The sequence below is a fragment of the Tinamus guttatus genome, unplaced genomic scaffold (genome assembly GCF_059628265.1).
Source record: "Tinamus guttatus ecotype Peru unplaced genomic scaffold, ASM5962826v1 Tinamus_guttatus_pri_ptg000394l, whole genome shotgun sequence".
NCBI lineage: Eukaryota > Metazoa > Chordata > Aves > Tinamiformes > Tinamidae > Tinamus > Tinamus guttatus.
The window spans coordinates 1,532,546-1,560,248 of NW_028288928.1; the positions used below are offsets into that span (position 1 = coordinate 1,532,546).

A 27,703-nucleotide genomic window follows, 5' to 3' on the forward strand; every position below is an offset into this window, starting at 1 on the left:
CAAATGGAAAAACATTTTTTTGTATTTACTCTGAAATGTTTTTGTATTACTGCAGTGTTTTGATGATCACTGTAAATCTCACTGAGAAACAGGACAAGGTGATTAATCAGTGTTGGCCTGTGGCAGAACAGAAGCAAGTGAGCCAACTTCCCAGTAAGCTACAAGCAACCCAAAACTTTCAGCATTTATCGCAAAGGTCCTTATGGCTTATATAGGGGTACGGAAGGCCCAAACAGCTAGATCCTAATATACTGCAAAATATTTCAGGAGAACATGGATTATAAATGAACATGACTCATGAGATGAGTTGAATGCACGATTACAAGGAAGGTTAAAATTAGATACAAACATAAAAACACCAGGGAAAAAAAAAAAAAAAAAAAAAATTAGTTGAACTGAGCGCTTGGATTTTTTTCTCTCTCTTACTCTCCTACCCTTTCTCTGCCACCAACCTTGGCCAGGCGGCCAGGGAGCTCCCGGGGCCCCTCTCCCTTCCAGCGGGAACTGCAGCCTCCGCCTGAGGGGCTCCCGGGGTGCAGCAGCGCCGCCCCAGCATTTCCTGTTAGCCTTAACGAATAAAAAAACACAGAAACGTAATGCTGGCAATGTTCATAGAAACGGGAACGAGCACTTTAAGGATACCTGCTACGGCTGCTTTCTAGAGAGCTTTGTGTTTCAAGTTGAGGGAAAAGAAAAGGCATTGGGGAGGGAGGATGCTACTAGACTGAACAACGGGGACTTCGTCCTGTAATAGAAGTATTTCATAATACTGGGAAGCCTGAGGAAAACTTAAGGCTTGACTGGCATTACGGTGTGTGTGTGGGGGGGGGAGGGCTGCTCACGCACTTGCTAGAAATAGGGAAAAAAGCGGCAACCAAAAACACATTACGAGATTACAGCTTTGCAAACAGACCCTCCTGCCACAGCTGCCGGCAGAAGTGAAGCAGCAGAGCAGGCCGCCCGCAGGCGGCAGGGGCACGTCCTTAACGGAGGATCCCGTCGTGTAAAGAGCCCTGCAGGAAACCCCCCCTTCTCCTCCTCCTCCTCCTCCTCCTGCTCCTGCTCCTCCCCCCGCTCCCAGGGAGCTTCCCCGGGAACCGCCGCCATCTCCCGGCCCGGGCCCGGTGCGCCGCACGCATGCGCGCACCGCCAAGAAGCCGCGCACGGGGAGGGAAGGGCCGGGCCGGAAGCGCCTCTCTCTCCCGCCCGCTCCCCCGCCTCGATGGTTGCCGCGTGCCTCGGTAGCCATGGCCGCCGCGCCGGTCACGAGGCGCGCGGGAGGCGCCGCCCCGCTGCATCCCGTGAGTCTCCGCGCGCGGCCTAGGGGCGGTTGCGCGGGCGCCGCGGCGGCTCCAGAAGTTTCCCGGGGGGCGTCATGGCGGCGGCGGCCCCGCGGTGAGCGCCCCTTCCCCCTGCCCTTCCCGCCGCGGCCTGCGCGGCCGCTGCCGCCCTCTCACCCCCTTGCGCTTCCTCGGCAGGTTCTCGGACGCGGACATCGACCGGGAGCCGGGGGCGGCGGCGCAGGTGAGTGCGGGAGGCGGCGGGGCCGGGCCGGGGGGCGCCTCGGGCTGCCCTCGGTGTCCCCGCCCGGTCCCGCTGCCGCCTGAAAGCGCCGGGATAGCCCGGTCTTCGCACTTGGCCCGCGGGAAGGAGGGGACTGGGGGTGTCTGAGCGGGTCAGCGCCCCTGCCCCTGCTGCTGCGGCTGCTCGGCAAAAAAACAACAGAAAAAAACCTAAAAAAAAAAAAAAAACCGAACTTTTCTTTCCGTATAAATAGGCTATATGTAGTAAGTTTAGTTTTTTGGTGCAAAAATCATAATTGATCCAGTAATTGGAAAAAAATAGTTTTTATTCTGTTGCCATCATTCTCTTTCCTTATTTATTTATTTTAATATTCTACCCACTCATTTGGGTCAGTTTGTTCTCACAGCTCCTTTTTTTTACCTGAATGGCAAAGTTAGAAAGAAGACAGAGCTGGAGGCATTTCTATTTAGCTCTGTAAGGGGGCAGGGTATATCTAGCTCTGCCCAAAGAGAGCAAGGTGAAGCTATTTGTCTTTCCACAATGAAATCACAGAGCTGATTTTCGCTATTTGAGGTTTGTGCTCCAGCTTGCATAACTTTTCTGGAAGGTTAACGGGATTGGAGGTAATTTGGTACATTTGACATAGTAAAAATGAATTTAAGATTTAGAAGATAAGAGTTTCCAGTTGTAAACAGAAGGTGTTTAAAGCGTTAGCAAGCGCTTTGGGGACATGCTTTTCTTGGTGTTAGCATAGTTTTCTTGCTTGTCTTGTGCATTTTTCAGTTTTTACATTCAGTGGCTTTGAATAAGAAGCCTTTTGCTAGTTTCAAAGTATAGCACCCTATATAGACATTATATAATATCTGTTACAGCAGTACCACCTGTCACTTGTCGGGTTTTTTTTGTGTTTTATGCTTGTGCTGGTGAGCAGGCTGTGCTTGGTAACCTCTGAACTGGTAGGTCCCATCACACAGCCCAGCTTCATGGTGACTTAGAAACCTGGATGTGGGAGCCAGGTGCCGTGTTTGCGTGATCCGACGTGTGGGCTTTGGCTCCTGTTCTTAGCGTCTGTTGTGCAGGGCCCAGCACCCTGCGGTGGAGTGTGATGCTCCCGCCCCTGCCGGGACTGGTGTCCAGTCTGCGTGCTGCTTCTGCCCAGCATTTTTGATTCCTGAGGAACATCTCTGGGTTTTCTGCACCTGCTGCCTATAGCTGGGTTGTCAGAGGCACTAGTCAGGATCTGATGCAACTCAAAGGTCTACTTGCTCTTTTAAAGGTCTGAATGACAAAGCTGTGAGTCTCAGTGTTTTTTTTTTTTTTCCATGCCAAGTTGAAAAAGTAGCTTACCATATGAAATCAGAGTGTCTTCTGCTTGCTTTTTCACTTATAAAATGCTCTGCAACCTAACTGGTGATGAATTAGGAAATTAGACAGAATCAGAAATGTATGATAAAATATTGACTCCTATATAGAAATTTAGATGTCTTATACTGCTGCAAACTCATGCTGCTGATAAAACAAAGTACTTTGGTCACTCAATTCCATATTGGCTTAAACATTGGTGTGACAGCAGGTGAACCACAACAGTACACTGATCTGAGTGAAAACTGAGATAGGTTCTTTACTCTGTCTTCTTTCTGTAACTTGGTAGAACTGTGTTTTGACAGCTGTACTGCATTGACATTTATGATTGTTTAAAGTCTATAGCTTAGCCGAGGAGGAATCCCTCCGCGCTGGGACGTGTCGTCACTGCGCTGTAGTGATGAGCAGCAGTGGCTTTGGGAGAGCTACCGAGCCGCCCTGCCTGTAAGGGAGCCGAGCAGCCTTTCTCGAGGTGTGTGCTGAGACGTTGCAACTGCATCCCGTTGTGCTGGCAGTTGTGGGCAGCACTTTGGAGTCGAGGGGACCAGCTACACAGGGACTTCATGGTTAAAGCCTTTGAAAAAGTGGCTTGCTCCTCAGTAAGGAGTAGGTTCCTTGAATCTGATCTAACTGGCAGATTCCTTGGTGTTTAAGCTTTATGGATCAAAACTGGAAAATAGGCAAACCTTCCTGCCGATTTTGGGTATTATGTTTTGGAATATCTTTCAGTTGAGAGCTTGACATTGTACTTTTACAAGGACTTCCAAGATGCTCCTCTATTTACTTATTTTTTCCTTTATCTGCCTTTACAGGAGTTGACAGCAGCCTTGGAAAAGAATCCAGATGATGCTGAATATTATTGTCAACGAGCTTACGCTTATATTCTTCTGCAGAATTATGCTGGTAAAAACTTTAAACTGATAATCCCCTTAGAAGTGTATTGTGACACATTTTTTACAGAAGATATCTTAGATCTGCAATTAATACAATAATAGTACAGATTTGTTACCTTTAACTTAAGTGGCAGTTATTATGGTTTACTTTGTCGTTTTCTTCATCTATGTTTGCTTTGTATCTGCAAAACTATCAATGAATTGGTTACTTTGCAGATTTTCATTAGGTCTTGGCACAGGACTATCTGGGCAGCTTGTTGTTGTTGTTGTTTTAGTAGTTTTCTCGGGTGAGTTTTAAACTGGATATTGTAAAAATTCTCTGTCCTTGTGTGGTCCTTTGGTAGACGCTACTGAATCCTGTCATGGTAGGAATGTGATAACTGAATAATGCCTGGGAGAAAGATTAAATTAATATCAGGCTTTGGTCTAATCTTTCTTTCCATTATAAGAGTTTTACAAATCAGATATAAGTAGAGGATTTGAATAAATGAAAAGTCATACTTCATTTTGCACAGAGCTCTCTAGGTGAATGAAGGGATCATCTGTATCAGTTATGGCTAAATTTAATTTTTGTGCGAGCTAAGAAAACTAACATATTTCCCATAAGAAAAAAAATGATACAGAAGATTCATCTTTATAACACATTAACGTTCTTCATCTGTAAACTGACTTTCCGCAGACGCCGTTGCAGATGCAAAGAAATCTTTAGAACTCAACCCCAGTAACGCTATAGCTTTCCTCAGGAAAGGGTATGTATCTTATATTGTGCTTTCAGAATATTGTAATAATTACTAGGGCAATACTTGTATTAGAATCACAGCTCTATACAAGATTTTTGCAAGACAAAGAATGAATAAATTTAATATTATACTACTTGTAAGACATCTGTATTTTTTAATACATTGTTTTTCTCTAGGATTTTTATATTGAGTTTAGGCCTGTAGTCTTAACATTCTGGACAACTTTACGTTCTTAAGTTTGTAACTTTAACCAACATACTGAAAGCAACCTCGATTTATGCATTATATGGATTAGATTGACAAATCAAAAAGTAGTTACAAATTCATTTATTTTTTTTTTCCTTTCGTTGTTTGTATCAGGTTAGGCGAATATCATATGAAAAACTACACATCTGCTTTAGAGTCTTTCAGAGAGGGACAGAAGCTGGACAGTAAGTATTTGGTGGACTATTTTTTATAAAGGGTATGCAATTTGGTATGTATTTCAAGTGAAAAAGATTCTTTATTTTTTTATTTTTTGTTAATTATACTTAATTACGGAAACATTTCATTTATTTAAGTACTGTCCTTGTGCGTGTCATAGTCTGAGTACTAGGATAGAAATTGTTCAATATAGAAAGTTGTGATAGAAGCTACAGGGAAGACCAGAATGAAGTAATTGCACAGTGGTTTTAAGTCTGCCTTCTCTTCCTTCCTATGCAACACTAAAATGAAATCCTCGCTTTCTTCCATCTTCCTTTTCCAACAGTAAAAAGAAATGGTAAGAAAAGTACCTTGAAAGTTGCACAGAAAAAAGGACGCTGATCTGATAAGTGTTCTCACAGTGTAAGATCTTTCTAGTGCATCTTCTTATCTCTAAGTGTCTGGGACCTGAAACTCCAGTGAAAATGTAATTATGTTGCTTCTGCCAAGGAAGTCGACTGCTCCTCTGTTCTAAAACTGCACTTCTGTGGGAGCATAAGTTAATTCAATCCTTGCTGCTAAGTGATTTTTTTTTTTGCCCCCTCACTCTTTTCCTTGTTTAATCTTTTCTTTCAGTGGATTAAGGCTGCAGAAAACAGCTGCAGAAAACAGCTATATTTATATTTTCTCCTGAAATACCATACTGAAATGATCGACTAAGGAGTCTGACTGCTGAAGCCATCAGCAATAAAGTGGAGGGGCAGTGGTAGAGTGGAAGTTGCCATTGCACCAACTGGTGTTTGTGAGCTTAGCTACTGTGGAAGAAGTGTTAGAGTGTAAGAAACTGTTTAAGCTCCTTCCGGATTCAGTAATTTTGTTAGTAAGGGCTTTAGGCAAAATCAGTGAGCTTCTAGTTAAATGCAGCTAGTGCGAACTGAACAAAGCACAGCGGAAAAATTAGTCACATATCATGAAGTAGGTGATACAAGAAGATTTTCACTGTTACTGCCTGGTAGCAAGTTCCTGTGGTGGGGAATTCTTGACTGGCAAGGTTGGTTTCTTTGCTTCACGAGGGGGTAGAAGTGACATGTTTGTGTGACCGTGGCGTGTTTCTGTTTCGTGCTGGTACAAGGTCTGTTGTAAGCCTTAATTGAGAACCCTGCCAGACATGAGCTTCCTGCTTGGGCTGTTACTAGTTGGGCTGATGTGCCCATGTACTACAGCAGGCTTCCCACTACCCACCTACAGTGATGTTTAAATACAACTTAACAGGATGGGTTATTGAGAGGACAGTGTTTCTGTATCTACTAACACCAGGAAATGAGATTCTCTCTCTCAGTCATAAGACTAGATGTGTATATATGGGTTTTTGGAGTTCAGTAGTTTGACAAAACATGTTATCCTTGAACATGTTGTATGGGTTTTGGATGATTATACTGGAGAAATTGTCTTGCTTTTTGCTGTGACCATCTAATGAGTTTTGTGAAGGTGAAAAGTATCAACTTTTAAAAGAAGCATCTTATTAGGTGCTTTTCGTATTCTAAAAAATTGCTGTACTTCTTAGAATACTTTTTATATTCTAAAAAGTAACTATAAAGTTACTATTAAGTTTAGTTGTTTGGAGGAAAAATGCAATTAGAGTCAAATTTCTTTTTTCTCCAGTTATAAAATATGTTGAACAGGTGATGAGGGTGATTTATTTATTTTCCTTTTAGGAAGGGTTCAGTCTTGTCTTATCTTGCCTTGTCAGGAAAGGTCTTGTCTTATCAAGTGTACTTTAAAGATGAAAATTCTTGCTGCTGAAAATCTGAGGCTAGATCAATGTATACTTGATTCAGTTTGTCTTGGCTTAAGTTCATGATCCTATTCCATTCAATTTTTCTTTTTTATTTGATAAATTTTGCTTCTAGGTTCAAAACTTTTGTATTTTTGTGGGGGACAGAAGGGTTACATTTTAAAATTGTAGAATAACTTAGGTTGTCAGGTTTGAACTTAGCTTTGAACTTGCATGAATCTGCTCAGGGCCTTCTACAGTTGATTTCTCATTATTTTCAAGGATGAAAATTTCACCGATTCTTTGATCAATCCATTCCAATATTTGCCTACTCCTTTTATTAAAAACAAAAACAAAACCCCAGGTTATCTAATCGGAATTTCCTTTTTTCTATCTTGTGTCCTCTTCCTCACTTTTTTGTGAGGAGAGTCTGACTGATGTTTCTGTAACTACAACTTAAGTAATTAAAGCCATCATTAGATTCCCTCTCTTTCCCCAAGCAAAACGTTGACAGTTAATTTTGGAGAATTCTTTCTGGACATGGATATTGTCTTTTCAGGATCTGCTAAGATAAGAGAAAAAATTGTTAACAGTGACTGTATTATAATGTTAAGGCAACCATGTTTTTGTTTGTATCTTTATCTTTTACTAATAGTATTTGAGAGATTACTTAAAATTTATGTAAATTAAAATGGATTCTAGAGTGATCAGTAGGGATGGCAAAAGATGAGGGTAGGAATAGTATCGAGCGTGGGAGTAGCAATTGTAAGACATAAGGCATGCCTTAACTTATGAATTCCTTATTTTGAGGAGGTCAAGGCTAATAGTTTGCAGAATCCCAGTATTTGATGTAGTGGACATACCCGCAGGGCACTGTCTGCTCAAGTGTCATTTTCAAGCTTCAAGAAGGTCAAGAGAGGGTGACTCGAATTTCCCTGTACTGTATAAAGACAAAGGTTTAGCTATTGTTTTTCTTTCTTTTTTTTTTTTAAAAAAAAAAGCCACAATGTTGCTGATCAGTTACTTTCTTGCCTATTAAAGCTTTTTTTTTTTTTTTCCCCCCTGGGAATAATTTTGCTGAAAGACTTAGATGTTACTTTGTGTTGGTTTCCCCTCCCCGCCCTCCACCTCCACTCCCAATGTAAACCTAGGATGTATTTCTAACATCCCTGAAGCATTAGATGGGCGTATGAAATTGTGTGAAACCACCAGGAGAAAACACTTGATGCTAGTGAAGTTTCACAGTTTTGGGTTGTCCTTGGCACAGATGAGCTCACCTGATTCTTTTCTAGTTGGGAAGTATGTGGCTGAACGTTTTGGAAAAAATAAATTGAACAGTAGTGGGAATACGAGTGTGGAACTGGTAGGTGTTTTTGCAATACTTCTAACAATTAGGCAAGCTGGAACCTGATCAGTAGATTTGGGTCAGTTCAAGGCATGATCTTATGTTCTACAAATTAGTTTAGGCTAATTAAATACAAGAGAGTTAAATAAAAGTTGTGTAAAAGTACTTACAGCTTAAGTGGAGAGATCAAGGTTACCAGAAAATAGTAGAAAGAATACTGTGATTTAATAAACTGCTGCAAACTTGGGATCAACTTGTTCCAATGGGTAGTAATGATGAACGGTGCTTTGTGTCAAGGTGTTAATGTTACTGTGTTTGGTCTCTTCTAGATGTGGATCACACCTTTACTGTTTGGATTAAAAGATGTGAGGAAACGCTAAATGGTAAGAACAACAAGCAATTCTCCTGATATGGGATTTGATATGCTCTGTGCTTGGCAACTGCTTCATGTTTTGAAAGATCTATGTCTTACCCCTTGGGAAAAAGGCAATTAAAAAATGTGTTCTTCTGTTTAACTTTTGTTTCTCTCACAGTATGCAGCCCTTCTCCACTTTAATTTTAGAGGAAAGTAATACATATTTTTAAATATAATTAACCATGGCAGGAAAGTACATATTTAAAGTTCAGGCAATCAGAATTAATTTTATGTTGCTTTCATATGCTAATGATAAGTATTACTTTTTTAATAACTGTGGGAGCATGTTTGTTTTCTAAAAGCTGGAGTTCTCAATATCAAAATAGGTTTTCAAGTCTTTTAAAATGCAAAGTTGGAAAGAGCAGTGGAAACTTGGGGATCTTCAGTCCCCTTTGGAAATTTCCTCAGTCAGGTACTAACTGCAACTCTGGTGTAGAATCTTGGTAGTCACTATGTACATCTGGTTGAGTGTCCTTTCAGATGTATTGCTCCAAGTTGGCATTGCTGGCAGTGAATTTAGCTGTGGTGCTTCAACTGCTTGTGGATTTGAATGAGGTGTAGCAGAATAGCAGATTTATTTATTATTTTTTTTTCCTTTGCCTGTTGTTACCTCTTTTCCTTTTTGTAAAATGCACTGGAGACTATGGCAGGAGCAATATTGTGTGGCCAGGTCAATTTATTGACAAAAAGTAAATAAATAAGCAGAGAAGAATCCTTCCGTTTTTGTTCTATAGGAATATATAAATTCAAAGAACTCTTGTGAATAAGGTAGGTGATTGGCAGGTACCGTCTTATTTTGCAGCAAGTTATCTTGGGTGAGAACTTTCCCTGTCATCTCAAGGATAACACATCTGTTTTGTCTGGTGTAATTCAATTGTTTTGTCCTGTTTTGAATATTCATTCATCTATTTTTCAAGAGATATTTTAGAAGAGAGAGGGGATGTGGAGGGGGAAGGCTGGAGTAGAAACAGTTTCTTCATTACTGCTTCAAATTCTTTTTTCGTATACCTTTTGTCACTTGTTAACAGAAGTATCTTAGAAAAACATTTAAAAGAAGAAATACTGGGCTACAGTTTAAGTTCTAGTATTTCAGTGTATTTAAGGTCACATGAATGACTTTAATTCTGCATAAATTCCATCCCATTCCTTACCGTGTTAGCCTAGCATGAGACAAAATTGATTAGAACTCTTTCCTAGTAGTATGAATGGATGATAACCTAATATACCTAATATAAACCTTCTATGATTCATTGCAAAAAAATAAAAAACCACCAACAGCACACCCCAGCTTCCTCTCCCTCCGCTTTTGATTTGTACTTCTGGTAAGCAAAGAAAGTTTAATGGAACATGTTTTCCTTCTGTTCATCACAACATGTTTTGTATTATAGTTGCTTGCATAAGTTGTTGGTTGAAATGGGTAGCATGAAAAAGTCTCATTAAAATTAGAGGGTTTTAAAAGTAAAAAGCTTGGAGACAGGTTAACTGTTAACTTTCCTACTGTTGAGTTGGAAGTAAACACAAAATACTTGGAGTAGTCCAGCTTCAGCCAGAATAAATGCCATGTAAATTTCATGTTTTACTGAAAGTATAACTATTCTTTTTGCAGCAGTATCGCAGACTGAAATGGTAAGCAGTTTTCCTTAATATGTTTTGCTTCAGTGTATTTTTTAGTATTAGAGTGTGCTTTTACACTTCGGTGGCTTTTAACAACTTTGAGGCTTTTAAATATGATTTTTTTTTTGTTGCATGTATTTCTTAAGATCAATTTTTCTCTAGACCCTTGGGTTTTGAACCAAGAATTTCAACCCTGAGGACTCAGGAATATGATTTAGATCTGGAAGCTACTGTGTAGATTTCTTTATTAAAGCTGTAACTGTGTCTCTCTGTCTGCTGCATAACTCAAAACAATTAATCAGCTTATCTTGTCATTACTGTGTTGTTCTTTTTGTGTGTGTGTGAGTGACTGGTAGGAAGTACTCCCCCCCCCCCCCCAGCAAACACAAGTAGTATGTACAGTATGTTTTCTATTGTAACTGTTTCAGCTTTCACGTTTCTTACCTGAAACCTTCAGGAGTGTCAGAACTGACCTGAGTGGGTTTTTTTTAGATTAAATAGGAAATTTATTTTGAGAATTCTCCTCAGAATTCCAATTTTAAATCTTAAAAAGGGGAGCTGAACAGAAGAAGTGATAGGATAGGCAAAGACAAATAGTAGAATTAAAAGGTTTTTATGTTAAAAATCTCTCAAATCTGTCACAAGTTTCTTTTGTAACTCCTGGACAAGCAGTAGCTACTGTGTCTCAGGTATACATCTTGCCTAGGAAGAAGATGAGTTGAAGCTGAATCCTGGCAATTACAAAATATTAGACTTGCATGTTGTGAATTACATCAAGTGTTCTGTGATTTGTTGGTACTTTTTATTCTCATCAGGAATAAATGGCTAGGAGAATAGTGATAAACTTGAATTTGTAAGTTAATGCACTTGAAAATCAAGGAAAAGCTAGCAGGCAATATGAAAATATTCTGTATCTTTGAAATATATTTTGCTATATTTTTCCACTTACGATGATGTGATTTCTCTTTCAACTAGAATATACAGCAGCAACCTCTGCCATCAAAGATCAAGTAAGTTGACTTCAGCTCTGTTGTGAGAATTAAGATAATGTATGTAACTCCTCTTTCCTGACTTAGACATTGGAGAGGCAAGATAGGAGACCGCCACTTCCTGAAATCACAAAAAAAGAAAAAAGTCACTGCAGTTGTTATGTGAAATGTTTCTTAAACAAAGTCACTTCATTCAGATTCGTTTGTACCTTCAAGAGAATTCTCCACTGGGAAAGTAGGGAGTGGAATAAACATTCTCATTTCTGTTTCTAATTCTCATGCTTAATTCAAAGACTTGAAACATTACCTATACGTATATGGGCAAGATGCTTTTAAGATCTTTAACTAAAAAGGTGCTTATTCTTCTTTATAGAAGGCAAAAAAAATGTGAATTGGATTAGAAAATAACCTACTTGTGATATGCTTCTTTTTTTTCTTAAAAGAAAATATTTTTTTTCTTAAAAAAAAAAAAAAAAAAAAAACCTTTCTTCATCAAGTCTGCAAGTGTTTTGTTAGAGGAATGGGAAGAAATCTAATTTTGTATATTGTCTTTCCTCTCTAAATTGCACAGTGTAATATTCTGGCTTCTGGTGTGTGTGTGTGTGTGTATGTATGTATGTATTTATATCTTCTTGCAGTCAGCTTTTTCCTCTCTTTAAGGTATGACTGGTACCAAACAGAATCCCAAGTGATTGTGACTATCATGATCAAGAATGCACAGAAGGATGCTGTCCATGTACAGTTCTCAGAAAAAGAGGTGATTTGTGTTGATTCATTGATGTGTACCCACAGATTCCACAAGATGCAGTTATTAGAACACTGGGCTGTCTCTTTATTGGAATGTCAAGAGAAAATACTACAAGTGATTTTCCATCTGAGTATTTGTATGAGTGTTGCCATAGCAGGATCCATAGGATATGCACAAGCTGTATCTTAAATATAAGTTCTGGTGTGCCTGCTGCAAAAGGAGCATCTGTTTTTTCAGCTGCCTCTTTAGGGTTTAGGGGAGGAAGTGAACTGAGCTTAAAAATGTTTGAGTGTATGTGTACCCAGAGTATGAATGAACAGAAACAAGGCTTTTTGAAGAGCAGGTATACATAAATAATGTATCTTGCTTTAGGATAATTATACAAGAAGAATTAATGTTGTCGTGTGTGTTTTTCTTCATTCTGGTGTCACTAAATTGGTAACGGCACCCAGTGTATATTTCAGAGGAGGACTGTAATCTCTTTACTGTAATACCATATACAGTACTAGTGATGCTCATGTTTAATTTACCTAGGAATGTTGAGGACCTCGGTTCTTATTGTCAGCTAAATTGGTACTTAGCAACAGCCAAATACTTCTATAATTCTGTCTACTTTAAGTTGTTAAAATTATGTGAACACTTGCCACATCATTTGCAGGTATTAAAAAGGAAGTTGCAAATTGTTTTCATATTCCATTATTAATATGTTGACACTTTATTTGCTTTAGAAATCTTTCTCTAAAGAATGCAGATCAAGCTGACAAGATAATAGGCTTTTTGAGTACTTGCTGGCTAAGAACTGAAATCTCCATTTTGCAGTGTACTTTAGAAACACCTTGTTGAATAATGCAGGAAATAGTGGTTTCATTTTAAATTCTCTGATGTCTAATGCTTGATTTCAAAAGCGTCCTAGTGAAGGGTCATTAATTTAATCACTTAATCTTGGTGCCAAACTGCAGTGCTTTACCTCAGAATGAAAAACTGCTCTCTTGGGTGACCAGAGACGTGTTTTTGACTGTTAACAGATGAGTGCATCAGTGAGACTTCCATCAGGTGAAGACTACAACTTAAAGCTTGTTCTTCTTCATTCTATAGTGCCAGAGCAAAGTACATTTAAAGTGCTCTCAACTAAGGTAAGCTTTTAAAAGTATAAATTATTTTTGACCGTTTCTGACATTGAAAACGTCTCTGCTACATTGTCTTGTCTCATGGTGATAGTCATAATAACTTGCTCTTCATATAGAGTCACTTTTTCTTTCCTAGCCTTTTTTTCCCCCCTTTTTTCTAGCTTATATTATACTTCTGATATGTTTTGAAATTACCATTGCTTCTGTGAAGCACCTTGCATGCTTCTGAGCACTGCTGAAATAAATTTGACTTTGTTATTCTACAGCACCCTCTCTAGTGTAGGTTAGTTGGTTTGGAACTGAATAATCTCTAGGTCTCTGGAGCCTGGTTTAGAGATTCTTATTAGTGTCAAAGCTTTTTGTGTTTAAGCAGAGTCTGAATTTTAAGTATTTTGCATCTGCTTCTGAATTTTATAGTATCCAGATGACTTTGAGGGAGAGTTTTTGAGACAAAACAGGATAAGAACTTATTTCAGAAGTCAGTGCTTAAAACTGAATAATGTAAGGTCGTCTGCCTAAATTGGTGAAGGACTACAACAGTTTAGATCATGCCTATCTAACTCCAATTCTGTCCAGCAGATGGAGTGAGGCTGAAGTAGTCTCTGGCAAAGCAGGCCTATGTTAAAGGCACAAACACGCAGAGGCAGGTTTAGAATATTGTAATTGGCAAAGCATTAAGTGCTTTAAAAGAATCGTGTGGCCTCAGTGTTTGATTACTCAAAAAGCAGATTTTGGTAGATTTTTTGGTGTACTGTGTTCACCTAAGTGCTATAGAAAATAAGTAGTTGCTACTTTGAGTAAGTCACCGTAGTACTTGGAACTTCTCAAACTCTTTATACACAATTTTATGCTTTATAGATTAAGTACTTCTGTGGGGACTTTGGAAGAAGGTCTCAAACTCGCCATCTTCCAAAGTGCATGAACATTTTATTACATTTGCTTCTCTGGTAAAGAATATTACTCTTCCAAGCTGGAGGCTCGGGACCCACAGGTGTATGCGTCTTGAAGGCAGGTATGTGGGATCTCACACGATCTGACTTGTGCTAGTGCATCTGAAATGGTTGTGGTTCTTCAGTCTGCCAGAGAACCTTTGTAATCCTCACAAAGAGAACATCAACAGGTTAAGTTTTCCCCCAAAGTGTTTCTTGGACATAAAACTTAATCTTTTTTTAAAGGTGTGTGAGTCCCAGTAGAGGATGGGATGTTAGAATTTGGAGGTGCCTGGCCTGTGAGAGACGTTTGGGGCTTGGATTTAGAGAGAGGCCTTGTGAAGCTCAGATAAGAACATCTGTGGACGTTAATTGTTGACGATTAAGATGGGTGTTTAAAGGCTTTTGAATGTGCCTTATCCTTTTGACTAGCCTCAATATAGTCTCATCTCTGTCCTAGTTACCTTGACTTATATCTATATTAATTAGGAGTGTGGCACAAGAGCAGCAGATATTTAGAGAAAACAATTGGTATTAAGAGTTTGGTGTCTACAGTGTCCATTGAGGAACATGGGTGTATGGCTAAGAGATCACTTCAGCTCTGCTCTGGTCCTGTGGACTGAGCTCTTCAGAGCAGCTGGAGCAGGTGCAGTGTGCTCCTGGAGTCTGTCTTTTGCTTGACCTTCACCTGAAAGTAAGCTGCACCCTAGTTACTGGCACCAAACTGGGGAAAAGGAAAGGAAGAGTCCTAATAATTTTTGCTTTAAAACAGTGGTATAGATTGATTAATGGTAAATCTTAGCCAGGAAACTTTAAAATCTAAGTCCCTCCAGTGTGAGTATGACAATACATGCATGTCACAGCTGGATGTGGTCTGAAAGCCACTAGCAGAGGCATCTGTATGGAAGACTGCAAGGAAGGAACATGCAGCTGGTGCCTTGTCTTTGACAATAATCTGTCACACAGATGAACATCTCTCTGTCTATTTGCGAACTGTTTAAGTGAAGACTGAAGTGAGTAAGAGGCTATTTGATCTGCTCTTGGGAGTACGTGGGACACAGGTGCTGTAACTCAGAGGTCGAGTACAGATAGCAGGAGGCTGCTGCTGGAAGTTATTCACATCCTCTGGCCTGAGCTCACAGGCCTTCAGCAGCAACAGTTTCTTTGAACTCCTGTAACTGTTAGGAGCTCTTCAGTCCAACCTGGGTCTCCCTGCTGAGATGCTTCCCGTGCTCACCAGGTTTGCTTTTTCACTGAACTTTGCCCCGCCAGAACTTTCTGCTTTACATCAGAAGGAGTAGCAGTAGAATTTGCAAATGCAGTGATCTTGCATGCTTTGGTAACTCAGGGAAGTTGCAGAGTGGCTTCCTAATACTGGTTGAAATTCAGCATCACTTGATAAATGCAAAACAGTGAAGATGCATGTCCAGGAGGAGAAACTGGCCTTAATTATGTTACAGAATTATAGAGTCCAAAATAGCTGTAAACAACTAGACACAGATTGCACGTTCTGGGAGTGGTTCTTTTAGAGAATGCTGGCAGTGGTGAAAAACACAACCAATACCTTAATAATTTTCTTTCCTAGCAATGAAACAATAATTGCACCTTTCAGTAAACCCATGCTTTGTCTGTATTTCTTAAAAGAACCGAGGAGGACTAGCAAATATACAGTGATAGCAAAGACAGCTGTCTGGAGGTGTTCACGCGGTTTCTGTGCAACTAGAAGAGTTAAATATAGTTCATCTGCAGACCTTTGAATTTGAGCTGTGAGCTAGAAGTGGTAAAACACTTAACATGCTGACCGAAGAACAGTGTAATACCTAAGGGAACTCTCATTTTGAAAGGCCTATTTTCAGCTATGGTTTTATACATCCTAACATGGTGTATTCTTTGGTTTTACAGGTGATTTCTTTCTTTTTGTTTGGCTATGTGTGTTATAGCCATGCTTGCAGCCATCTGTAATTTCATTCACAAGGTTATGTGTCCTTGAAGTGAATAGAAGAGACTTCTTGCAAATTCAGCTTAGAGTTGGCTATGCATCAACCTGTCCAGTTCACGCTTCCTCATGAGTTATTTAGTATTGGCCAGTATTGTTCACCATATAATTCTTATGACCTAAGACCTACATTTAGCATTTGCTTGGGAAAATGAGCAATAGAAATGAATAGAGCCCTTCTCTTGGGGGAGTTACTGATTCCTAACAGCAACTTTTCTAGAACAGAATAGCATGTCTTTTAGTCTGTTACCAACCAGTTTTTATGTACGTGAACAGCATAGCTGATGGATCATAACTAGTGTAACTAGGCCAACTGAAATTATAAGTTATACTCCCATTCTGTCAGAGGTGCCTGCCTGTTTTGAGGAACTTCACCACAATAATCTGATCAAGCAAAAAAGTAACTGCAGCCTGGGAATGTTAAGCAGCATCAGATCCAGAAATACTGTATCAATTTAAAAGTTTGTCTTAAAAATGGCAACTTTATGTGGTGTGACTTCATACCCAATACGTAGGTGGGGGGTTGTGTGTTTTGGCAATCGTTGCTGCATTTGAGGTGTCAAATAAAGTTGGACAGAAATAGTGTCACTTGATTCTGTTACATTCCAGCAGAGGGAGCCAAAATGTAATGGCTGGAGCAAGTTGGCTCTTGGGAATTTGCATCTGTGCAGCTCTGTGTGTTTAGCATCGCCCTGCTCATAAAAGGGAAGGCGTAAAAGCTTAAAATGGATGTGTTAGTTTGTAACTAAAGGTGTTTAAGAGAAAATTGTTCATTTAGTTTTTTTTTTTTTTTTTTTACTTGCCTGATGGACAGTGACAAATTAACCAGTTTGAGATAATTTTTGAAACAATTCTCATTGCAAAATCAGCCTCACTTCATTTTCCATCGAATTTTGGGTCTATAAAGTACTGTATTTGGGACTCCAGTGGAATATTCTGCTGTGGTCTGTGGGAAACTTTAGTAACTTTGACAGTTTCTCTAGGTGTTCTGTTACCTAAATTCTGTTCTAGATAATGCCTCAGTTGGGGATTTCCTGTCCTTACATCAAGGAGGCGGAGGGGACATTTTGAGAGTAAAGACAAATGTGTTTTAGCTTGTATATTCATAATCTTGAGGGAAGCTTAAGCTTGTGCCTGTCTCTCCCCCGCCCCCCCCTTGCATCTGCTGTCAGTCCAGGAATTATTACAGTGGGGCTTTCAATATTTTATGTTTTGTGCTTTTTGTGGACAATAGCAGCTTACAACAGGTTAGAGTCTTTTAAAAAGTTATTAAAAAAAGTGGTTTCTTGACCTCCCAGGCTTTTCCTTTGATTAAAGATAAGATGTCCTGCAAAGAGGAGAGGGTTTTAGTAATTCCCAGTTTTACAGTTGACATTTGTGGCTTACTTCAGACCTCTGAGAGAGAAGCCCACTCTAACCACCTTCATGCCAAGAATATGGTAATGTGCATCAGAGGAATGTTTCTTTTCCCCAAACCAACATTCTACGTAACAGGCCTTGAAATATCCTGTGCGGCTTACGGGAAAAGCTGCTGCTGGTTGGTGAATGTAAAGGAAAAACCAAATACTGAAGCTGTTTCACTCTCTTTTGGACTCTAGTCAGAGCCTCTATTGAGGGATACATATACACAAATAGATAAACAGAGTTACTGGTTTATTTTAACAGAGTTTGCATAGTTCCTACAGCTGCAGCCCAGTCATTAAACGAGGCTTCCATTTGGGTCTCTTCATGAATTTCTTTGCTATGACTGGAATGCAGATTTCCTTTGTCCCACGCACTTGTTTTCTGTGGGAGGCTTTCATTTGGATTCATGTCTCCCCTATATGTTCTTGACTATTTCCTCTAAATTGTAAGATAATGGCTAATATACAAGTTGGATACTCTCCCAAATTGCTTGCACCTCTTAGGCAGGGTAGATGGAACAGTTTCCCAGTTAGACTATAAAAGAAGCTTTTCCAGTGATTGACATCATATTTACTTGTTTCTAAGTAGTCTCGGCTTGTTATTCTGTCTTTGTGAATGCAGTTCATATAGGGCAGGTGTAAACTTGTTAATGCGCTGAGACCCGCATTTAAGACAAGCCAGTGTCCGTGCTTTATATAAAGACATGAAGGAGAATGATATAGAAGGGCCCTTCTTGTCCTGAGAGAAAGCAAATGTGAACATAACTGAACATTGAATCGCAAAATGGTTAAGGTTGGAAGGGACCTCTAGAGATCATCCAGTCCAACCTACCCTGTTTAAGCAGGGACACCTAGAGCATGTGGCACAGGGTGGCATCCAGGCAGGTTTGGAAGATCTCCAGAGAAGGAGACTCCACAATCTCTATGAGCAGCCTGTTCCAGGGCTCTGTCACCCTCACAGGAAAAGTTCTTCCACACATGGAGGTCCTGTTTTTCAACTTGTACCCATTACCCCTTATCTTGTCACTGACCACCAGAGAGAAGAGTTTGGCCCCATCCTTGCTACATTCTCCTCTCAGGTACTTACACATATTGATCAGATCTCCTCGCAGCCTTCTCTTCTCCAGACTAAACAGGCCCAGCTTGCTTAGTCTTTCCTCATACGACAGATGCTCCAGTCCCTTAATCATTTTTGTCGCTCTCTGCTGGACTGTCTCTAGAAGCTCCATGTCCTTCTTGTCCTGGGGACCCCAGAACTGCACCCAGTACTCCATGTGCGGCCTCACCAGAGCTGAGCAGAGGGGCAGGATCCCCTTCCTCGACCTGCTGGCAACGCTCCTCCTGATGCAGACCGGGATCCCATTTGCCGCCTTAGCTACGAGGATGCACTGCTGACTCATGGTTAACTTGTCAACCAGGACTCCCAAATCCTTCTCCTTAGAGCTGCTTTCCAGCAGGTCAGCTTGTAATCTGTGCTGGTGCCTGCGGTTATTCCTTCCCAGGGGCAGGACCCTACACTTGCCTTTGGTGAACCTCATGAGATTCCTCTATGACCAACTCTCCAACCTGTCTAGGTCTCTCTCATGGCATCACAGCCCTCTGGAGTGTCGGCCACTCCTCCCAGTTTTGGATCGTCCGTAAACTTGCTCAAGGTGCACTCTGTCCCCTCGACCAAGTCATTGATGAACAGTTGAACAAAGTGAGGATGTGGTGAATAGACCTCTTTCACATACACTGGTATCTGTAAATGAAGCTCTTTCTGTAAAATGCAGAATTCTAATAGGTGGCATCTCTGTCATATCAGTGAGGAAGGAAACCTTGAGCAAACATCCAAACTAGGTGAAATGATCTTTTGTTCCAGTCTTCTTCATAAAATCAGAGGTTTTTTCTTTGTGCTGTCAATGAAATATTTTCAGTTATCTTCTGAGAGTAACTCCAGCATCTTTTCTTGTAGGTAGGGTTTGGATTCAACTGCAAACAAATTTGTCTCAACCTCTCTCGCTTTTTAAAAAACTTGTTACTTGTATGAGCAGAAACTCCTACATGCTATTGATTTCTTTTAGAGGATAAATCCCCAGTTTGACTCTTATGCTCTTATTCAGAGAGGTAGATTTCACTTCACAGTATTTCAGACTACTGTTATATGTGAATTGCTCTAAAATTTCAGGTGGTTTTTCCTTTTTACTTTGCTCACTTTGAGCCCAAGCTGTTGGAAATGAAAATTAAGCCAGTGCATCAGAGAGGATTGCTTTTGCATTGACTTTTTCATACCTTGGGAGTACCCCAAGTCCAGTCCAGTTCTGGGCCTCCCAGTGTGAGGAAGATGCTCATAGAGCAGAGAGCCACCAAGGTGGCCAGGTGGCTGGAGCCCACGAGGTACAGTGAGAAGCTGAGGAACTGGGTTTGTGCTGGCTTGAAAAGAAAAGGCTGAGGGGAAATCTCGTTCCTGTCCCTGGCTGCCTAATGGGAGGAAAGGGAAGGAGTAAGGATGGGGTAATGGGTTTCTTTCTCTTAAGGAAGAGGAGAACTCATGGAATGAGGAAGTTGGGAGAGGGTCCCGTGTAGAGCTTGTAGGAATAAGAGGGATATGAAGATGCTCCTTTCTGCTGCATGTAGTAAGCTTAGAATATACGCTGCAGACCTTAAGCATAAGATAGCATTCCTGTAGTAATTATACTGTCCTTTAATGCCTTCTGATGAATGGCAGTTTCAGCACTTTCTCTGCTTTGCTCTTCTGTGTTGTCTGGCTGTTTCAGGAAGGAGTAGGGCATAAAAATAAGAGATTGGATGTTGGACACTTACACTGAGCACCTGTTGTATTACTGAAGTGCAGTAATCTTGAAGTTGTAGAAGAATCAGTACATATATTCTAAGGTGTGTGTTCTTAGACGTTTTGGCCATTAAAAAAGTGAGGGGGAAAGAGAGGCTTGCTACAGAAGAGTTCTTAAAATAGCATTTGAATAAAACAGTTAAGAACCTGAGCCAGTTTCTTTGTGGCATGCAAAACATTTAATTTGCAGTGAATTTTTTCCTATTCATTATTCCAAAGTTGGCATGAGGCACACAGGCATACATTTTATGAAATATAAATGTTGAATCAAAGTAGTTGGCAGAAAGTTGAGATACATTTCTTCTGGGTACTGACATTTTTTTCTCCAAAGGAGAGAGAAAAACTTGTGTGTTGCATCTAACATAAATGTCCATATTGATGTGATGCGTGTGTGTATGATAGCTATCAGTCTCTGCTTTAAAAAGTTCATTAAAATTCATTTATTGCCATTTGTGCACGTAATTGGGTCTTGCAAAATCGTTTCCCCTTGGAGCAAGTAAACTCTCAAGTTGAAAAAAAAATGCTGCTTCACAAACAGAATTTCATAGCTTTATATTTTTAGAACGTGTGGTTGTATAATGGTATACAGCTAATGATTTCCCTAGTTTTGCTACTGCCTGCCACTTTGCCTAATGAGTAACTTTAATCGAAGTAGATGAAACAGAGGTTTAGTCGTGTCATAAATACATTCTGTCTCCATTTTTCATCTGTCTAGAGTTCTAGTTTGGTGGTGGTGAAGTGATTTAGATTTCAGAAAACCACTGGGAATTAGTTTATAATGTTACCCCTTCCTTGGGGATGTTTATCATGTAGCAGCTGGCTTAGGGCCAGTTTTAGAGAGGAAAGTATAAGAACTAGTAGATTAAAAAAAGGGGGGGAGAGGATTATTGGAGCAGCAAAAAGTAAGTTTTTGCTTTTTTTTTAGTGTGAGTAGAATACTGCCATGGATAGCCACAGGCCTTTATAAGGGATTTTTGAGGCAGGTTGTATTCTGAGTAGAGGGAGTTCATGCTTAGTAGCTCACACTAAGCATCGTCTCAGGTTAAGGACTGTTCTTTCCTTCTTGGTGTGGGTGAAATTGGCCTAAGGTTCTGCAGCCTATTGCTGGTCAACCTGGAGCATAAGGGTAAGGGGAGATATTGGAGGGATTTGGAGAAGTAGGAGTAAGGCTGGAAGCTAAATAAGGTGACAAACCATCAAGAACTGAACAGGTTTGAGCAATCTCTGTATCAAGACCTTACTAATTTCTTACAGATTGTGTAGGGGACACGCTATAAGGCAGAGTATAAAATAATCTTGAAATCAAGACCTTTGCAACTTAAATGTGCAACTGAGTTGCTAATTTAGTTGCCTTAACATGGGAAATCTTCTCTTTGGGAGACGTTCTGACATTCTGAAAACCTTAAAAAATAAGCAGTGCTGTAAATTGTTTTGAGTGTGTTTATTGCACTTCTAAGCCAGTTCTCACAACTTGACCCTTGTAGTAGTTGACTATTTATGCAGGAAACCAAGTTAAAATGGTTCTAAATGATTAGTAGTTTAACATAACATTGCATGATTTCAGAAAAACCTGGTATAAGTGTGCGAGTTTTAGGTTGTAAAAAGGCTTCTGAAAATAAGTGGGATAGTCAGTAAATTGTTGTGAAGCAGTTTTGAATGTTCTGGAAGAATTTTGTTAGGTACGGAAGCCTGACCCTTGGCTGGCAGGAAGTCTTCAAATTTTGTACTTTATTGCAGAAACTCGTTTGGGAGGAAGCATTGTCCAGGGCTTTCATGTATCATTAGTAGTGACAGCAGTCATTTTTCCTGGTCCTCTGACTTCTACTTCCTTGTCCCATGTTTTACTTTACATTCTCACCTGCTTCTGAACTCTGTTTCCTTACTCAACTACTCCTGATTCTGTTTCTTAACTGCCGTGTCTGACTTAATGTGCATTCACTTCAACTCTGGTTTGGTTGGGCTGGTTTCACTGGATTAGGCCAGTCCTATTCCTGTTGTTTCCTTGCTAGCAGACCACCTGTCACTGCTAAAATACTCTACTTGAAGAGTTACATAGTGGAAGTGGAGGAAAGACACGTGGTTTTAAATTACTGCCGTTTTACTTGTAGCTAATTAGCACCTTTGTAAGTGACAAATTGTTTGACTCATGAGATCCAAATCCATAAGAAAAAAAAATGTTGGTTTTGGCACCAATGGAACTACTTGTTTGCCTTATAGAGACATAAATACTTCAGCTTCCTCAAACTAATTGCACAGCCTCAGACTTACAATCATGGTACTCAGAAAGGAGCTTTGGGATTGTCATTTCCAGAGTGTTTTTAGGCGAGTCCAGTGAAGGAAGCTTTGCTAATTACTTCACATTCTCTATAGACTGGTTTCTGGCACAGCATTTTAATGCTTTCTCTGTGTAGTTTCAACAAAGTTGGGCTTTGTCCTTACGGTTTATAATGCTGCACTCTGGAATGTAGGCTTTCTAAAGGGGTGGTAGGTTGAACAACTAGAGTAGTACGATATTTGATTACTGTTTGATTTCTTTTGGTTCCGTGAGTAATCCTTTCACTATTTTTAAAAAGTGATATCCTGGTGCTTAATTTGTAACTTGTAAAGTTGCTGAAAACACTGAATATCGAACAGACAAGGAGTAGGAAGTTGATACATGTAGGTGTAGGACTTGCAAACTTACAAAACCCTTCCCTGCTTTGAAGGGCTTTCCACACCTCAAGTCTTGAACAGTTTTTCTCCTCAGTCAGTACAAGTGAATGGCAGCAAGTCAGGATGCAGACTGGTCTGGGGAAGTGTAGGGGTGTTCTGTACCACCAGAACAAAATGCAGCATGGTGGTTAATATGAAAACCTTGAAACTTAAGGTAACTCATTTCTGTATTTTTATAACGCACCCTGGGCTTGCTTAGCCGCTGCCGATCTGAGGAACAGATTAAATAAAGGTCAAGTTTCAGCTCAGCGTGATGCTGTGCAAGGAACTTGTTCCTAGGATCTCCAGGGTTAGCTCTTACAGAGGTGGCTTTGTCCATGGGTCTGCAGGGATCCCCAGGCAGTAGTGGCTTTAGGTAGAGCTTGGAACTCGCTTCAGCCCAGCTATTAATGCAGATCAGCAGCTGAAGTTCTGCAGGCACCATTTCAAGCTGGCTGTACCATCATACCGACTCTGTGGCACTTGGAGAGAGCTTCTCATCCTGAGTGACTTTGAACAGCCCTTGCTTTGCAGGCTCTTCTGCAACTTTATAATGCTGTAGCCAAAGGATAAGGTTAATTATAGAAGAAGCACTTCAGTGTGGTCGTTTAAAGGGGATTATGCATAGCTGTGAACAGGAGTATGACATTACACTTAACTTTTACTCCTACAATAATTGCAACTTTTATCCACTTCTAATTGCAGATACTGTCAACATACACTAGGCAGCTTTCCCTCTAGCATTCATGAAGTATATGTTGTTTGAAGCAGATGAATGCTGATTCCAAGCTTCTGCAAGAGAAAGATCTTTATAGTCTTAGGCTTTTTCCTGGTTTATATGCTATGCATCAGATATGAAATTTTTCGGTGGATGAAGTTTAAACCTGGATAAGCTTTTATTTTGCAGTCCTTCAAAATGCCTATTGAATTATTAGAGTTGTCAGTCAAGAAAATGCTGAAAGTATTAAGAAAGTATTTAAGAATCTTGGTGCCTGGTGTTCTGGGAGATGGGGATAGATAATTAACTTTAGGGATAGCATAATTTACAAAAAGTGAGTAAAAAACAAAAGTAAGTGGTGCTAATAAAGTAAAAGTCTGGTGCTAGACCTATGTAGCGTCGTGTGACTTTAGTTGACACGGGACCTGAAGACAGGTAACTTCATGTTATAAAGTTGTGTTGTTTTACAACACAGGATTTGTATTAGAGACCATATCTGAACCAAACGTATTTATATTCTCACTACTACAAAATTCACCTAAATAGAAGCTCTTTGAACTGTTTGTCATTTGGATTAATTTATCTTTTGTCTTGTGTTGTCTTGTGTAGGTTGAGATAAAAATGAAGAAGCCAGAAGCTGTAAGATGGGAGAAGCTGGAGGGAGAGGGTGATTCTCCAAAGCTAAAGCAATTTACACCAGGTCTGCTGTCTATTACTGTTTCAGGTTTAACACTTTTATTAAATTACCTCCAGTTATTTAGAAAATCTGGTGGGTTAAATATTGGTAATATTATTACATATTCTTTACAGCTTACATTCTTACATTACAGCTTCATATGTACAGCGCAACACCTAATGGACTTTGCACTGCCAACAATTGACAGAAGCTGTTCGTAGCTGTTTATATTGCTAAAATTCCGTTATTAGACATCACTTCCATTAACCTGATGGGTTTTTCGGGATCTGTGCTTATCACTAATTTCTCTGAGGCTTGTTCTTTTGACTCTATCTATTTTGGTCACTCTGTTCTTCAGTGCTTTGCACTGTTGTTGTTGTTATTGCTTAAATTGCCTTCCACTGATTTTCATTTGGTTATTCTGCCTTTCTTGCAAAGTTGCACTTCTGCATTTTTTTTTTTAGTCAGAATAATAATTCATTTTTGAGAAACGTCGAATCTCTTAATTATTCCATTTATATATTTTTGAAATTTAGCTCAGTTTTTCCTTTAAGCATAGGGTGTTTTTTGGGGAGTGCTTTGTGTATGTTTGCTGGGCGTTGAGAGAAAGAGGGTTTGGCTAAAATCTGCTACACCTCACCCTGGCCTTGCTTATTTGTGTTATTGCTGTCTACCATTTCTTTGCATAGCTAAGTTATGTTGATCCTCTGTTTATTTTAAAGTAAACTTCTGCAGCTGCTAAATCTGTTGTGTCATCTTAATTGCCCTTACTGTTGTTACTGCAGTGCTTACAGAGGAACTGATTTGTGTTTTCAGATTCGTATGTCATCAGTTGCAAGTCCCTAATTCATAGCATATGTTGGTGTATGTATATTTATGTACATAGGAAAGCTGTGTTTTTGCTGTTGTATTTACTGCCGTTTTGGAACTCAGATGTTCTCATGTGTATTTTTTTCTCCACATAAGTTTTAAACTTGTGTGTGATTCCTCTTTTTTAATATAATTATTTTGTAATGTTCAGGAGACACTACCCTCTTCCTGCTTCTCTTGCTGTGCCCCTCATTTCTCAGGGCTGCTTTTTGTATTATCATAGAATCATAGAATATTTAAGGTTGGAAGGGACCTCTAGAGGTCAACCCCCTTGTACACACAGGGTCACCTAGAGCACGTGGCACAGGGTGGCGTCCAAGCGGGTTTTGAAGATCTCCAGAGAAGGAGACTCCACAGCCTCTCTGGGCAGCCTGTTCCAGTGCTCTGTCACCCTCACTGTTAAGAAATTTTTCCTTAAGTTCCTGTGGAACTTTTGGTGTTTCAGTTTGTTGCTATTATCTCTAGTTCTGTTGGTGGCCACCACTGAAAAGAGACCAGCACCATCCTCTGCACTCCCTCCCTTGAGGTATTTATATACACTGATTAGACCCCCTCTCAGCCTTCTCTTCTCCAGGCTGAACAGGCCCAGCTCCCTCAGCCTCTCCTCGTAGGGCAGATGTTCCAGGCCCCTGATCATCCTTGTGGCCCTGCGCTGGACTCTCTCCAGCAGCTCCACATCCCTCTTGTACTGTGGGGCCCAGAACTGGACACAATACTCCAGATGTGGCCTCACCAGGGCTGAGTAGAGGGGCAGGATCACCTCCCCTATTAGCTTCCTTCTGTGCCATATCTCTTCAGGATCTATCAGCAGGTTGCTGTATCACAGGTTTAAGCTGGATTTTAAGGCTATGATGTAGGATCAGTGGAATGGAAAGTTGCTTTTGGATCAAGTTGTAATACTTAAAAACAGCTTTATGAAACATTTACTATCACTGGAGAAGCAGTCATTTTCAGCCACTTTCTGATTTGTAGTTAGGGCTTATTTTAAAGCCAGGTGATAGTGATCTATAGTGATATACTTCATTGGTACCTATTTTATATTCTCTTGCTAATTTTGAAAGTTCCTTAACATCTAGACAATTTTCATCATCTTAAAATATAAAGCTTTGATTTTTTTTTCTTTGTTCACTGCTGATTTACATGTGTGTTCTCATTTCTGTGTGCTAAGTTAACATTTCCTAAGGAGTTTCCAGTTGCAGCCTTCCTTCCAGTTGTATGCCCTACTCCTTTTGTTTTCCCAATCCAAATATTAGAACTGGTTAACTAAAGCTTCTGTTTTCAGATACCCAGCACTTATATCCATCATCCTCTCACTATACAAGGAACTGGGATAAACTGGTGGTTGAGATCAAGGAAGAAGAGAAGAATGAAAAGTTAGAAGGAGATGCAGCTTTAAATAAACTCTTCCAGCAAATCTATTCAGATGGCACAGATGAAGTGAAACGTGCCATGAACAAATCATTTGTAAGTTCTTTATCTTTATTTCTATAAATAAATATGCAGCTTTTGCACATTGGCACACTTTACTAAGCTTTGCATGAGCTGGCAAGCCTGTAGCCATCAAAACCTTGGGCCCACAATAAATGGCAGCAGTTCAGTTGGAGATGTTGGTATAACAAGTCACACTACATCACCATACCCTAGGGAATGTGTTTCAAATCCCAATATATGCCTCAGTGGAGCTTGTGCTCTGTCACCAGTCTCTTGCAGTCTGTGTTACCAAGGGAGTGTGTGGCTGGTCTAGAGCTTGAGGAGTTGCCCAGGATGAAAGGAAGAAATTCCTCTTAACTGCTGATTCTGGCGTCCTTTCATGTGCAGTCCTTCTGTGCAAGAACATGACTGGGCCTTTAAAAGCTACTTATTATGGAAGCAAATACCCAGTGTGTCAAGTACAGTCAAAAGTATGCTGGGGTGAAGTTTGGAAAATGATGGCTCTGTCAAATATTGTTCAATACCTGCACAAAAACGCTGAGTAACTTCTAAATGAAGTTTGACCAATTCTGAAGAAACTAAAGAATTCAATCTGCTATAAGAAACGTGGCTTGTAAATCACTAAAATTCCAGCAACAAACAAAAAACTATTTTGTCTTTTTGCAGATGGAATCGGGAGGCACAGTTCTGAGCACTAACTGGTCGGATGTTAGTAAAAAGAAGGTAGAAGTAAACCCTCCTGATGACATGGAATGGAAAAAATACTAATCTTCGATTTTCGTCCTTCACCATCTATGTATTGGCATAGTCATGTACTGACCACTGTGTACGGACATAGCATTCTTGGATTCAAAGCACTGAATGTTCCTTGGGAAGCAGGAATTGTCATCTTTACATTTTACGTGCTTTAGAAATTCCTTCACCTGCAGATGTTAAAGATATAATCAACAATTGAAGTCTGTTTTCATCACTTCCGTCTTAAGTTTTTTTTTTTTCTTTTTTTTGAAAATTGACTCAGTCACAGTATAAATTTTCTACCAGCTTTATCAGCTCTGTTCTTTGGGGATGGGATGTTCCTTAATGGGCTGTTCAGGATTATTGCCTTATGCCTGATATTTCTGTTCAGAAACTTAATAGAACTTGGCAACTTTGGGTAAAAACACTTTTCAACAACAGTGTTAAAATTGTTTGCTCTTTAACTCTGCTAAATAAAACTGTAAATACAA

The 27,703-nt window shown here is 40.0% G+C and overlaps 1 protein-coding gene across 2 annotated transcripts; it reads left to right on the forward strand.

Annotated features, from left to right (window-relative positions):
* Window positions 1–1,329: 1,329 nt before the first annotated feature.
* Window positions 1,330–27,703, forward strand: SUGT1 (SGT1 assembly cochaperone of MIS12 kinetochore complex). Of its 2 annotated transcripts, none has more exons than XM_088530941.1 (13): window positions 1,330–1,395; window positions 1,479–1,524; window positions 3,699–3,789; window positions 4,459–4,528; window positions 4,880–4,950; window positions 8,370–8,423; window positions 10,062–10,081; window positions 11,045–11,079; window positions 11,719–11,815; window positions 12,832–12,939; window positions 24,110–24,200; window positions 26,329–26,510; window positions 27,144–27,703. In XM_088530941.1, the coding sequence occupies exons 1-13, from the start codon at window positions 1,376–1,378 to the stop codon at window positions 27,243–27,245; spliced, it is 987 nt and encodes a 328-aa protein (XP_088387067.1). In that variant the 5' UTR covers window positions 1,330–1,375; the 3' UTR covers window positions 27,246–27,703. The 2 variants fall into 2 exon arrangements, with proteins under 2 accessions (XP_088387067.1, XP_088387068.1); XM_088530942.1 differs by having other exon boundaries at window positions 10,065–10,081.

Bases quoted from the DNA above. Each gene is read 5' to 3' on its own strand.
- SUGT1 (XM_088530941.1), top strand. From the start codon at position 1,376: ATGGCGGCGGCGGCCCCGCG. The intron at 11,816-12,831 runs GTGATTTGTGTT...GACTGTTAACAG, and splicing joins TACAGTTCTCAGAAAAAGAG to ATGAGTGCATCAGTGAGACT. The intron at 26,511-27,143 runs GTAAGTTCTTTA...GTCTTTTTGCAG, and splicing joins GTGCCATGAACAAATCATTT to ATGGAATCGGGAGGCACAGT.